This window comes from Fopius arisanus, unplaced genomic scaffold, assembly GCF_000806365.1.
Source record: "Fopius arisanus strain USDA-PBARC FA_bdor unplaced genomic scaffold, ASM80636v1 scaffold00067, whole genome shotgun sequence".
In the NCBI taxonomy this organism is placed as follows: domain Eukaryota; kingdom Metazoa; phylum Arthropoda; class Insecta; order Hymenoptera; family Braconidae; genus Fopius; species Fopius arisanus.
In genome coordinates, this window is record NW_011887806.1 from 274288 (window position 1) to 288733 (window position 14446).

The 14446-nt window shown below is 42.1% G+C and overlaps 2 protein-coding genes across 2 annotated transcripts in view; both read left to right on the plus strand.

The window, feature by feature from the left end:
- Positions 1-1222: 1222 nt before the first annotated feature.
- Positions 1223-2649, plus strand: LOC105269351 (homeobox protein Hox-A4a). The gene is made up of 2 exons (XM_011309503.1): positions 1223-1958; positions 2171-2649. Exons 1-2 carry the CDS (start codon positions 1223-1225, stop codon positions 2647-2649), a joined length of 1215 nt encoding a protein of 404 aa, XP_011307805.1.
- Positions 2650-8354: 5705 nt separating this feature from the next.
- The window catches only part of Scr (Sex combs reduced), a 15001-nt gene continuing 8909 nt past the window's right edge, over positions 8355-14446 (plus strand). Inside the window, exon 1 of the mRNA XM_011309449.1 lies at positions 8355-10032. Coding sequence (XP_011307751.1) covers positions 9219-10032 — 814 coding nt within the window. The 5' untranslated portion in view covers positions 8355-9218. The remainder of the gene's footprint in view (positions 10033-14446) is intronic.

The window sequence follows — 14446 nt, forward strand, 5'->3', positions numbered from 1 at the left end:
AATCACCAATTCTTCGTCATGGAAGCTATTATTTATAATTCGATACCCTGACCAGTTCCATTTTTCAGTTAAATGATTTTTTCATCACCTAATTATACCCCGGCCATCCCCAAATAATCAACGTTCATGTATCTCAATCACCGGATGAACCAAAAAATATATCTCGTCGTCGAAATATCTCGTTTTTCATCGTTTCAGTTTTTCCTTCTTCCGCCACTCTAGCGACACATGACAATGCGACGAAAAGTGGGATTAATGAAAATACGAAGTCCCGCTAAATGTACACGCACACACAAGCCGTTGAATAAGGTGAGGGAGAGGGCATCTAGGCTTCCAGAAAGGAGGGGTTGATTAATCGACGCCAGTCCGGGGTTTTAGAGAGAGACGTCACCAGCAAGACCCGGGCGTCTAGATTCTATACTCCGGGGCACCTAGCTTTGTTTACCTTGTTCACCAGCCCGAAATATCTTTCGTACTTCCACCAGTTTCTGATATCACTCGACTCACCACTCGAGATCTTGCGTAACAAACGTTTTTCCAGGTTGTTGACTCCTTGAGAAATGATTTGATTTTTAAAAACTACAAAAATACCCAGAACTAATGAACTAATGATAATATTTTCATAGCAATGTCATGGATTGATTGGGCCGGAAGACAAAACTGACGATTCAATTCCGAGTAATATTTTCCACCCATCAATGTTGAAGAAATAGATGGGGAGTATATCCAGACGGTATTCCATTCAATCAGATTAATAGTGGGAGGGGACGAGATTTCACATACGCTCGGACGATCGGGGGTGTTTCGTTGTATTCATTCAGCAGGAAAAGGGCAGCTGATAGGGGCACCCCCGACGCGAGACCTGGCACAAGTAACCAAGGGGGTTTCACCCCCCTCTCCCACCGATCCTCGTTGGGTTGCAATAAACTCGGTGAAAGTTTGAGGGACCCATTGGCACGCGCAACCCCCGTAGTTCCCCAATACAGTGGGCCCCCCCTCTAAACGGACCAACGAAAATCGTCAACCCGAGGTACACAAATCATTTCGCTTCCATTGTACCCCCTCGGTACTCGGGCTAGGTTCATGCCAGGGGTCTGCTCTCAGAACGTCACCGGCGTGCGACCGGTCATCACTGATTTCAGAAGCAAGGCCAGAAGAAATAATCCAAAAGTGCATCAATAGTTGAGTGTAGTGTGACAGTGCGTGTGTCTCATCAGGGAAGATGACGAGTTCGGCTTATTACTCGAACAGTGATTACTGGGGTTATCATCCGGTCAGTGAACTCCGTCCGGATCACTCCATGTACCCGACCTCAACGTGTCACCAGGTTCCCCAGTCCCATCCCCAGAGTTATCTAAGTGATGGGCCTGTTAGTAATAATCCGCCGTTGAGCCTTCTGGAGACGGTCCTTCGTCATGGGAAGGAGGCTATCAGCGCTAGCTATCCGAGACGCAGCCCAGTGTTGTCATCCTCGCAAACCCCTTCGTTCCGGCCGTCGCAATCACCCCCAAGTGTCCTGGAGTCTCTCCTGCAGAAGCCCGTGGAAGCCATCAACGAGAGCTACCCGAATCCGTCAGGAAATCCAAGTCCCAGTCATCCTAGCTCCTCCCAAATCCCGTGTCATACTCCTCCGTACACGCCGTCTTCCTCCTCCGATCGAAATTCACCGATGAGTGGAGTGATGATCGACTCTTCCTCGCAGGAGAGGTACCCCAGGTCAGCAGAATACACTGGAATCAATTATGCGCAGTACCAAGCTTACGCCTCGCAGACAAGGGCTCTTGAAAATCCAGCATCTCAGGTCAATCCAGCTTCGCCCCCCTACGAGGTACATCCTGGGTACTCAACATACGTAAATAATAATAATGGAAAAGCCAGTCCGACTGGCTCGTGCGACTACGAGGATCCTCACCAAAAAATGGGTGACTATGCCTGGATGAAGTCAACTTATACCTCCGGTGAGTCACTGTTCTCGGAAAGCATTCTTCAGTTATGTTTAAATATCTCTAATCATTATTTAATTGTCACGATAGGATCTCGATAATTGATGATGCGCTTGCTCTATCATTTTTCTTCTGACGTTAATAAAAAATTCTTTGAAGGACTTGAAGATACACTCACCTCCAGCATTCCGCTGATGTTGTATTAACGAGTCATTTGTTTTCAGCAGACGTCAATGGAGTGGGACAGAAGCGAACGAGACAAACCTACAGCCGTCAACAGACACTCGAGCTGGAGAAAGAGTTCCACTACAACAAGTATCTGACGAGAAAGAGGAGAGTCGAGATAGCGGGGACGCTGCAGCTGACGGAGAGGCAGATCAAAATTTGGTTCCAGAACAGGAGGATGAAGGCGAAGAAAGATGGTAAGCTTGGAGGCTTTAGTCTCGATGGAGTGGAGGATGTTGGGGGTGGACAAGCCGAGTCCATGATGATGGCATCACCCAATACAATGGCTCATCACCTGGCGACAAGTTCACTGGAGCAACCCAGCAGTCTTCATCAGCAGCAACAGCAGCAGCAGTTGCATGCTGCTTACCTCAGCTATCAGCAGCACCAGGGGCATTTATACTCCAATCAGGAGTATGGACATCATCAGATGCAGGGGTATGGGCTTCAGGGGAAGCTGAACCTTGGTGCGGGGTCGTGAGGGGCTGGCCAGAATTCGGAGAGCAGCTGACCGAGGGCAAGGCGCGTGATTTATGATGGGGTAGGCTGAATAGCTCAGGTAACTGCACTCGGCAGTTTGCCGTGGTGTTGGCTTGGCCTGATTTTACGATCTTGGGGACGTTGTACATGCTTTTAGGAATTCTGTATCTGATGCAAGTCATTCCGAAAATATTTTGACAACAAGACGATGGCAATTGCTGGATTTATGAGGGATTGAGATTTTTCGGTGACCTCGGGGTTCAATTACCGGAAGGAAAGGGTCTTCAGGGAATGAAAGAAGAAGACTAGCTTGAAATTTATCATGATATCCTGATTATGATTGGAGGAACTATTTCCAATTTTTGGTGGGATTCAAAGTACGATGATTGCTCGTTCATACGAACCATTCCCGCTGGGTTTAGGGACGGATGAGGGGTGGGGGAAATATTCGTTGCGCAGCTGCGCCGATTTCATAGATTCAAGATGGCCGATGGCCTGTGGCGACGCGGCATTCACTTTGTTCGGTTTTTTTAAAATTATTTTAACAATTGTTTATGTATCGATAATTTCTGATTACCTAATATCTGTACCTGCAATACAACCGATCTAGTGATTTTTGTGTAGTGGATTTTTATTGGAGCAGTGCGGCCTGACATCGAGGGACTTCTGGCGAATAAACTGATTGCGTGCGTCAGTTTGAATCGTGTGGCCAACGATTTTGAACTTGTGGGGTTCTGTATATAGATTATATTTCCACTTTCAGTTAAAAGACAGCTCGTATTTTTTTTCTAATTAGCGATAATTGATGGTGAAGTACAAATTATGTTAGGGGTGAGGGGAATTATTAAGTTTAGTTGCATCAACGTTCAAATTGAATTTTTATCGGAAACATTGAAGCAAGTGCATGAGGGATTTTTTATGAAACGTGGAATTCCCGAGGTACGACTGATATTTATCATATCGACACTAGAATTTAAATGTTCCTATTATTATAATAATATCTGTAAATACTGGGATTTATTTAAAAAAATGAATTAATGAATTCAACTTAATTGAAGAAGAAATGAAAAGAGAAAAAATTTCTCTCATATAAAATACTAGTCCATTCCATGAGGTACAAGAGCTGCGCGCAGTCTAAATATATTATATTTGTGGTATGAAATAAATTATAAATGAAATGGTCGGATCTATTTTGCATTGAGAATTCCCTCCCTATTCCTTTTCACATCCGGATCGGTGGAAAAATTAATGGACTGGCTGGATCCGGTTTTTACGCAAATACGAGTGCGAGTGGACCCGTGGGGTGCCGCATGGGGTGGCCTGGATGTTTCCACGATGTTTGAGTGATAGGTGAGGGACGGGAAAACGTGTGTGAACACTTCAACTAGCGGTAAGATATGGACATATCCTGATATAGACGAAAACCCGACAAATGAAAGACTTGGGAGAGCGACAACGGCGCCGGAGTACCAGAAACGTTGAAACTGAGGGTCGATATTGCACTTGACAGATAGTTTCCCATTGCTCTGGCTATCCATCATGGCCGTGGAGACGTATTGGTTTTCCCTTTGCGTCTTACCTCTTGAATTTTACAAATTGAATTGCATTTTTACAATTACACAATTAAAAATTCAAGCTGCAAAGCCTTGATCAAATATCCGAAAACCAGATCCTCACATTTTCTTCGAAATATTATTATGCATTTAATTGTTAGGTGTTGTTGAATCTTCTCGATCTTCTTTAATATCCTGGGTAACAAAAATTGTCATCGAAATATTTTTTCCAAATTTTTTAGAAATTTTTTTTATGAAACAAAAAAATGGGAAATTTTTTTTTTTGGAAAGGATTTGAATAATTTTTAAAAAATTTGAATTTTAATATTGAAAAATCGAAGAGATAAGAAAACAACAGTATAATTAAAAGAAAACATTATATTCGCAAAAATTAATAGAAAATTAAAAAAAAAAATTTCGAAACAAATTTTTGAAAAATTTTCGGAGAAGTTTTCCAGACGTTTTTGAAAATTTGAAAAAAACATTTCGATTACATTTTTTTTTTATCCGGGAATGTAATGGAAAGAGGATTTTTTGGGGGGATATCTGGAATTAATATCGAGCAGGGGCTCCTCTCGATTTAAAATCGTTCACCCCGAGCCAATCTATTAGCAGACACTTTATTCCAAGCATCGAGATAATTTTTCAAGAGCTGTCGCTGTGAGGTTACAACCTAAAACACCTCCCCGTGCTATCCCTTATCATTCAACACTGACAGACACTCGTCTCCGTCGTTCCCTCGCCCTCGGTGAAAATAAAGAATAATTTTTAATTGAAAAATGAAAATTTTCGTGGTGGTACGGTACAGAATTTCCCGATTGTCGGTGACGACTGAATCGCAACGATTCCCATTCATGTCTTCTTGGAGTGGAGGGGCCATACCATTTGTCCAATTCGGCGAAGCGACCCCTGGACTTCCAAGAGGGTAAAACGTATAAATCACCTTGGGTCCGGGTTTGCCTGCAGTTTGCCACGCGACGGAAAGTGAAAGAAGCCTTTAATTTCGACGATAATTACATCGTGAAAACAGGACTCAAACACTTGCCAACAGTCATTCCAAAGCGATCGAAACTTTAGACTCCGTAGAAGCCAGATAAATAAATAAATAAATATTTCATTAAGACATCTGATCATTTGTTTATACTATTTACTCAACATTTAAATACTGAATGAATCCCGTAACACTTGGGGTGAAAAAAAATTGTAATCGGAATATTTTTTCCGAATTTTCAAAGAATTTCGGGAAATTTCTTTTTTGAGAATATTAAAAAATCAAAAAGTAAGAAAACAACAGTATATTCGCAAAGATTTCTAGAAAATTATAAAAAAAAAAGCCGAAAACAAATTTTGAAAAAATTTTCAAAAAAATTCCCAAAAAACAAAATGGTGGGGTTCCCCAATTTTTTCTGTTTCAAAAGAAAACTTTTCGAGAAATGTTTTGAAAATCTGTAAAAAATATTCCGATTACAACTTTTTTATTACCCGCGACCTAATAAATTAACTTTTATAGTTAAATAATTAATCGGCATTGATTTCTGCTTTTTCCATGATTAATTGAAATATTAGAGTAGGAAAATTCACGGAAAAAATGCATGATGTTAAAATGTCGCCGACAAAAGTGAAAATCCGTGCATTTACCCCAATTCCTGGAATAAATTTCGCCGAATGAAGTCATCACGTCAAGAGAATGAGGCACAATAGCCGGAGTAACGATAGAAACACAAATATACATGTGGAGAATACGAGAAACCAGCAAGAAGTCCACATGATTAGCTCGTTTCATCCGTCGCTCTGGGATCGTCTCGTTTCTCCGTGTCACAGCTCTGCGATAGTTCTGCTTCTGTCCCATTAGAATTTCTAATAAAGTCGTCGTGAGGTGTAAAAAACGTATCGATACCTCCATGAATCACTTGTCGCAAGGCAAGTCACCGAACACGTGTATCTTTTATGCTGTAAAAATGTTTATGCACCTCGGATTTTCCCCAATATCGATAAATAATGACTGACTAGAAAAAAGAAACGTACGATAATTAATCGCTAATAATTATTCTTATAATTCCAATAATAATTATAATTCTCATAATTATTCACGAGCGACAGGATATGGTGGAATGATAGAATAAATTATTGAGTGATTAATAATTGAAATTAAATGACACCTCAAATTTGGGGATGAAAATTTTATTCTGAATTTTACTTCAACATTTTATTTTAAGCGATAAGTAATAAAAAACATTTTAATCTACTGAAATATCTAAACAATCAGTGAATAAAATTGATATAATTAATCAAACAAATGAGAATAATAAATAATCGAGTTCTAAAAAAGGTGGGAATGAATGAAAATAAATCCATTGATTAGAATGCCGCGTAAAAATCAAGAGACCCTGAATATGATTACTCCGAAACTAACCCGATAATCACTTGATCAAGAATCCCCGATAATCGGGGTAAAATACTCGTTTGCCCTCACCTCAGCCTGCAATCACCCCTTCCAGTCGTCCAAGAAAAGGAGAGACGATGAGAGGCTGAAGAAAACCGCTGGGAATTGTGGAACGACTAGAAGAGACAGTGGATATTCTTTCCCTACTTCTTCAGGAGTGCGTCTCCGAGGTCCGTTGCACCAGTGGTGGGGATAGAAGGGATCAGCCGTGATGGAGGGGGAACCTGGGGGGCGGTCGCGCGCTTCAATTCAACGGGAACAACGGCCACATCTGGTGAGCAACTGCAGCAACTATCCTCTTATTTCATTCCCCCAATCTCACCCTCCGAAATTATGACAAAAAATCACAAGACGTTCCTTTGATCCCCAAATCGCTCCTAGCATCTCGAACATCCAAAAAATTCTGCATTCCCCCAAACCAGTGCGATCCATTAAAGAAAAAAATGTTAAAAAACAAAAAAAAAGTCACAGAAGTGGAAAATAAATTTTTCAAATGCGTGCGGTAAAAATATATTGTTTAGATCGACGTTATCTGTGGTATCATCGGTATCAATGGAATACCTCAGCGATTATTTCCGAGCCCCGCCCCCTTGACCGCCTCCCCCTTTTCCGTCGCCTCCGCCTCTTTGCACCACAGCTGATACCCTCCGTCCTCCTTCCGCATCAATAAAACACTTCACCGAAAAATCATGATCACCTCTCCCAAACAATCTCCCCCTCCTCCCCCTTCCCCGAAAATCCCTCACTCGACTCGGGGCAACAGGTTTGAATTTATGGGACAATGAAGAGTGCTACGCGTAGCTTCGCCCCATCTCCCTCACTCATTCGCGATCTTGCGGGATCGCACGTAGTTGCGCCCAAGAGGCTATCAAACTCTCATAAAACTGTCAACCGCGGCGGCCTGCCGTTGACTTATGTGAGTCCCTTTTCTTTCCTCCTTCATCCCACAGCGGCTGTCTCTGATCCTCTGAATGTTCAACCTGCCAGATCGGCATGATCTGCCCCAACGACACAAGCTGATGCACCTAATAAAATTATGAAAAATCTAAAAAACGTCACTCCGTTGCTGTCCTCAGAGGACCATCCACGGAGCGCGCGCGCGCCTCTCCAGGCGACGGAGAACTGCATGTTCCTGACACATCCTCTCCTAAAACAGTGAGAAAGACGAAGACGATGGGTACCCCCTCCCCACAAAGCCGATACTCACAAGCTCCCGAATATCTCTCCATTAGTCCCCCTGGCGGGCCTAGTCCTCTCGTCCTCTCGTCCTCTCGTCCTCTCGTCCTCTCGTCCTCTCGTCCTCTCGTCCTCTCGTCCACTCGTTCTTTCGTTCTCTCATCTTCTCGTTCTCCCATCCTCTCGTCCTCTCATCCTCTCATCCCCTTCCACCCCAGGTCAGTCTATCCTCCTCTAGTCTCTCCTCCCCCTCCCCAAACCCACAGCCCTTGTCGAAGGGAACGGGGTTGAAGAATTTCTTCGTTTATACCCACGAAAAAGCCCCAGTGGTGCGGCGGTGGCGGCGCGCCTGCAACGGAGAGAGAAACAGTTGTATCCCGAGCCCGAGGAGAAACCGAGAAAGAGACCAATCAAGGTTTGACGAACGACGGGGATTGGTCGGTTCTCCTGACACGCAGCGCGGGCACGTGACAGCTACCGCACCGGCTACGAGGATCGCGGTGGTTCAGTACGATACCACCTCCCTCCGCGTACGCAGCACACACGGGGCTTCGTGTTTCTTAAAGCTTTCTCCCCCCCTCCCTCCTCCCCCAGTAATCTAACAGGCACAACTTGAAGAGAGTGCACATTTGTTGGTTGTACACCGTACCGAGTGGTATCCGTCGTACATTCGTCGGAGATTATCCCATTTTTTCTTTCTAACCTGCGTTAATTCCTGATTCGTTTACCAAAAACGATTCGCTGCGAAGTGATTACTACATTTTTTTAATTAAAAATAAAAAAAATGAAGAGAAAGTGCTAATTGTTTTATTACTGTGATCTGAAAAAAAAAACGGTGGGTGATTATTCGCTGGATAAATGAATGGTAAATAAAGTAAAGAGAACTAATGTCCGAGTGATGACTTGAGTGTTCCTCAATGGGACAGGGCCCGTGCTCACAGGCAGTAGCAACAACGTGTCGGGTCCCCGGTGTTCCCCGTGGGTAATTGCGCCGGGTAAGGTCGTAAAGAAACGGAAGACAGTTTTATAGCTGTTTCTTTCCCCACTTGTAACCCACGTGGCGCTCGTAAAGTAACTTCTCCCGACTTCTCGCGGGTTCGGCCTGCCTCTCTATTAGTCGACGGGACCCTCCTACCCTCGGTCGTTCATTATCGAATCGTTATAACTGCGGTGGGTCTAACGAGGATCGTCAATGTGATTTAATCGGTATTGAATCGCATCAAATTGCCAGTAAATAACAGTCTTGAGATGGATAAACAATTGGTGCGGGGATGATAGAGTGTAGCCTCTGACAAGCTTCTCGAGGTAGATAACAAAATATTGATGATAAAGTGCTGATGTGAATGACCGGACACCTGTGCGCGTCGTGATCAAGAGAATCTCGATAAACAGTAGTTAATGATGAGTTCCTATCAGTTCGTGAATTCGTTGGCATCTTGCTATGCTGGTCAGCAGGCGCAGCAGCAGCAGCAGCAGCCGTCCCGGCCGACGCCGAATTCACCGGGTGAACCACTCCAGGCTGCATCGCCCGCCGGTGGTAATTACTACAATCCAAATGTCGCAGCAGCTGGTTATCCAACCCCATGTTACTCACCCCAGCAGCACTATCCACCGCATCCTTATGCAGCACCAGCAAGTGGAATGCAGCATCAGCCACCAACCGAGATGATCGACTACACCCAACTCCAGCCTCAACCGAGGTTAAATCCATCGACGACGACTCAACACAGCATGCACCAGCAGTCGCATCATCCTCAGCATCATCCCCAGCCTCAGATTCACTCGGTGGATCCAACGAGTCCACTTCTCCAGGGTGCAAGCGCCACGTCAGTACCGTCAACCTCCAGTTGCAAGTACGCGGACTCGACGTCATCGACTGGTGTTTCATCCCCCCAGGATTTGACAACGTCAACATCACGAAATAGTCCAACACCACTGGCTGGCACCAGCAAAGCTGGCCCAGGACTCACATCACCACCCGGTAGCTCATCCAGGTCATCAGTGGCTGCTTCAGCATCATCTCCACCGAGTGGTAGTTCAAGGGTTGGCGAGGGCAGCTCGACGTTGACAACTGCCTCATCCGCCTCGTCACCTGCATCATCAACATCGAGTACCTCCAGCACGGGAAATAATTCATCGAATAAAGGAAATAGCAGCAGTGGAAATCCACCGCAGATTTATCCCTGGATGAAGAGAGTACACATTGGACAGAGTGAGTAGAATATTCTGATTGTCTCTCCCCTGATAAATCCGTCAGCAAGTATTTCGAGATTATTATAATATCACCCTGTTGAAAGATCCGAGCGATAACGCTCCGTGGGAACGAGAATAGTTCACGGATAGACAAGATCATCCAAAAGGTTAAAAACATCTTGTTGCTCTCAAAGCACTCACCCAGATCTTCCCGTTGCCGCTTTCAACTATCCACAATAGCCAATATGATTTCATAGACTCCTCAACCTTTCATCCACCGCTCATTAACGGTATCTCGTTGAATGTTCCCTGAAAGCAATCGCAATCTGCCTAGTAGGTCTTGTTCTTTTGACTCCCGAGACAATAAAATCACCGGACCACCAGCGATTCCAACAATAGGCCATTCCGCTAAAAAGAAAACATTATGCATGACCACGTGTGGTTACCCGCTCTCATCTCCCTCGAAAGCCTCAAAATTCCACGCCGACAATCTTAAAATCGTCTCGAATCACCTACAGTTTAACTTGCATATTGCAAACAAGTCAGCGAGAATCTCGAATAAAGTCATGATGATGATAATATCACGCCCTCGGTGATCCCTTCTCGCTGTGGAATAATGTATGCGAACGAAAACATCGTTCGGTGAGTAAATTTACGGGATGAATATTATAAATACTGGCCCAGGAGGCCCTCGTGAATCGCAATTTGTCGGGTGACCTCGTAAAATTAGTCTCGTCTTCAAAATCCAGGAAGAATGCGAATAAATCACGGGATCGGCCGAAAACCTCTAATTTTTTCGTTTATTTTATTTATCGACGAAATATTTCTAAAGGATCAAAAAAAATTGTTATAATCTTTCTCTATTTATTTTAAATTACATTCCAATTTATAAATTTTGCGATTCGTACCGTCTTCTCATATTTTCTTTTATTAACAAATTATATATATTAAATAATATTTAGTATGAGGGAATTTTGAGAATCCTCAAGAGATTCAAAATATATAAAATATATTTGACGCAGGAGGAACGTAATTTTCATTTTCGAATTTCGTTTCAACAAATAAATTCCTAGAATATGAAAATTTGATGGTCGCCATCTTGTAATGCCACCCGATTACCGATGGCCTAATTACACTTCGACCTTTCGCATCCGAATAAATCTCTCACGATCTCCCGAGTCGTGATGTATTCTGTTTGTATTTCGTAAATCCCAGGAGCAAAAGCCCCGATTATTTTTTCTCCTCTCCCCTGTTTGACTTGAAAACAATCCGGACTGATTCAAAAATACGGAAATATAATGCGCGCGTGTATGAGGTTAAGACGAAGATAATATCATTTGACGCGTTAGCTTGTGAGCTAAATCCACCTGCTTCGGTGGCTCATGTTGAGATAAGAATGATGGGAATGAAAAACCACTGGAATTCCTCAACATTTCGTTGAGAAAATTTTTTCATTCGCGTCCAGTCTACTCGCGCGATCTCAACGCGTGTGTGCGCATTAGTCGCGCTGTGATTTACTGCGCCGGTCCCGCTATGATTCAGTCAGCCGGGAATTTGACGAAGAATTAATGGTATTATGATATCGTGTGTAACTCTATGTGTGTGCAGAGACCACTCATAAATCAGAGACATTGTGAGACATTGTGAGACATTGGGATGAGTGAGGATTTTTGAATCTTTTTTTTTTTGCCGCCTCCTACCTCGTCGTTGCGATACGTCGGAAAAACGATGATTCGGGTGAAGTCTGACCTGCGGAAATAATTCGGGGCCAACTGTTTACGGAAGTCAATGGCGGCCCCATAGCTTCAAGGTCAAAACCATTTCTGACCTTCATTTGACTCAGCGGGATTGACTCCACCCTTCTGATCCCCAAAGTCCCTTTCCAATTCTTTTCCGATTTTTGAGTAATCGCTTTGCTCTGGAAAAAAGGCAAAACTGGAGTACACAAAGAATAAATAATATCTGGACTCGCGAAATAATTCCCATGGACTATTCAAAACTCCAAGGTCACGGTTATTCACAACTCTCGCAATTTGGAATGAATAAAAGAGTGTGAGGGCAGAGGGGAATTTGAAAAATACCCCGGGTTGAGGGAAAAGGGTCTGACGATGTTGACATTGACATATCGCGCGTCTCAAAGTGATGCCCCAGCTCAAACGCACACCGGGTTAAAAAAAAAAATAAAGACTTGCCACTCGAATTACCATTTCATAAACACAAAAAAATAAAAAATAAAAAATAAAATTCTACATCTAAAATTGATTCATACCAGTTTTTTCTAACGCTGATAAAAACCGAGTGGAGTGGCGGTTCGGCTCTGTCTGGAGAGCAGAAGAAGATGTTTCACTCGTGAAAATAAACATCGATTCGGGATAGAATGGAAATTAAACATTGTAAGAACTTTTGAGAATGAGACGAGACGTCGCGATGAGAAACGAGTCTATTTTTAGGTGGAGGGCTGGGGAAGGAAAACGGGAGCGATAATCTGACGAGCAGTTACATATCTCTGGTATTTATTCGGAATGATCTACGCGTGAATTTTCATCGGTTATTATTTTATCATTTATCATTTCTCATCGATCCACCCATCACCACTAAAATTCGCATGTCCCCCCAACACACCGTAGACTTCCGCTGATAAATCTCCCTAAATTACAGTACAAAGTCCACAAATACAATAACATTAAATAAGTATTAAAAAACATATTGAAAATACCGTGGAATTATAAAAGCAGAAATTTATTTAATGAAACAGGAGATAAAATGATATCGACGGGAAATACGACTCGATGAAGAAACAAGACAATTGCGATAATAATAATTTAAGAGAAGGAAAAATGAATGAATGAATTAATTAATCAATCATGTGAAAGCATTACCATACAGAATGTAATCGCGGAATTAAAATACGTAACACTACTCCCTCCTTAAAAAAAATAATCGTTTTGACAACAAAACAAATTTGTAAGAGCAATGGAAATATCGAAATTTTTAATATATTCTCTTGAAAATGGAGACGGAAAATAGAAAAGAGATTGGGGTTTGCAATAATTAGATGTCTCATGTGACAGACTAAATCAGGAAATGGAAGTAGGTGTATCAGTGTTTGTGATAATATAATAAATATTTTTTAGAATAGTCTGTCGATGAAATTCATGTCTGCTGGACTCACGTTCAGAAGCCGATGATAAACCGGAAGATAGCTCTTCCCCCTGCTAGTGTGGGGGCATCGCAATTACCAACCTGATCATTTCGCCATAAATAAAGGTTTCGAACCGTGTCCAGCGGTGCTTCGTACCCAAAGAAACCCTCTTCCAATGTTGGGACCATTATGGTTGAGGTCTACAGCCTTTTCTCTCCTTCGGTGTGCAATTCACGAGATACGAATCATTTGAAAGTAACTCGGCAACGGTTACAGTTCAAACTTATGCCAAAACGGGTTTGTCTTTTGTGTTGGATCATTTTTCGTAACTATTTTTGGCCTTAAAAAAAAATAACTTGTTAAATAATCATAAATATCAGGATAATCATTTTTTTTCGAATTATTAAATTAAAATTTTGTTATTATTATACAAATAATTAACTTCAAGCCAAATTTTTTTTTTATTAATTATATGTGTTTATTTAAATATTTATTATTACATTGCATTGAAATTTTGAAATTCGAAAAAAAATCAGACAATTGTAATGAATGAATTTCAATAATTTTTAAAAATTTGAAAATTAATATAACGAGCTGTTCTAAATTTCGAAATTCCTTATATTTAACAGAATACATGAATAAATAAATTCACATAAACAATTTGACGAAATGATAAAACATGGAGGCCGCGCCCCTGACTGCAGCTCATAAAACGAATGACACGAATATAAAAAAAAAAATGGCTACTCCATTGAGCTGCACACTCCACTCGAAAATTATGATATCCCCTTCAATATTTATGAACAACTAATTATCCAAACCGATTAAAATCAGCATAGAAAACGGTTACCCCCACTCCGAGTTTATTACAAGCCGATAAGACAGCTCGTAGACACGTTAGTTCACACTTCATACCGCCATGAGCACAATCACCCATGCGTGCAGGAAGCCAGTTGAATTTAATCTAGTTTATGCGTTTTTGAAAGTGAAGGCAATGGCATTTTACACAAGCAGACAACAACCGACACACACGAGAATCATTTATTATCCCATATCAATTTTTCCAACAGCGAGGCCAAGCGCTTAGAACTGGTTTTCACGGACACGATGGCACGTTTATATTTCCCTTGATTTTTCTTTCCCCACACCTCCATAAATCCAAGAATTCCGCTATTTTCTCACTAATCCCCACAAATAACAACAATAACAACAATAACAACAATAATTTCCAAGTGTTCATCAGCGACATTTCAAAACAGCTATTCCATTTGTTTTTATTCACAGCTGATTT

Bases quoted from the DNA above. Each gene is read 5' to 3' on its own strand.
- LOC105269351 (XM_011309503.1), top strand. From the start codon at position 1,223: ATGACGAGTTCGGCTTATTACTCGAACAGTGATTACTGGGGTTATCAT. The intron at 1,959-2,170 runs GTGAGTCACTGT...TGTTTTCAGCAG, and splicing joins GAAGTCAACTTATACCTCCG to ACGTCAATGGAGTGGGACAG.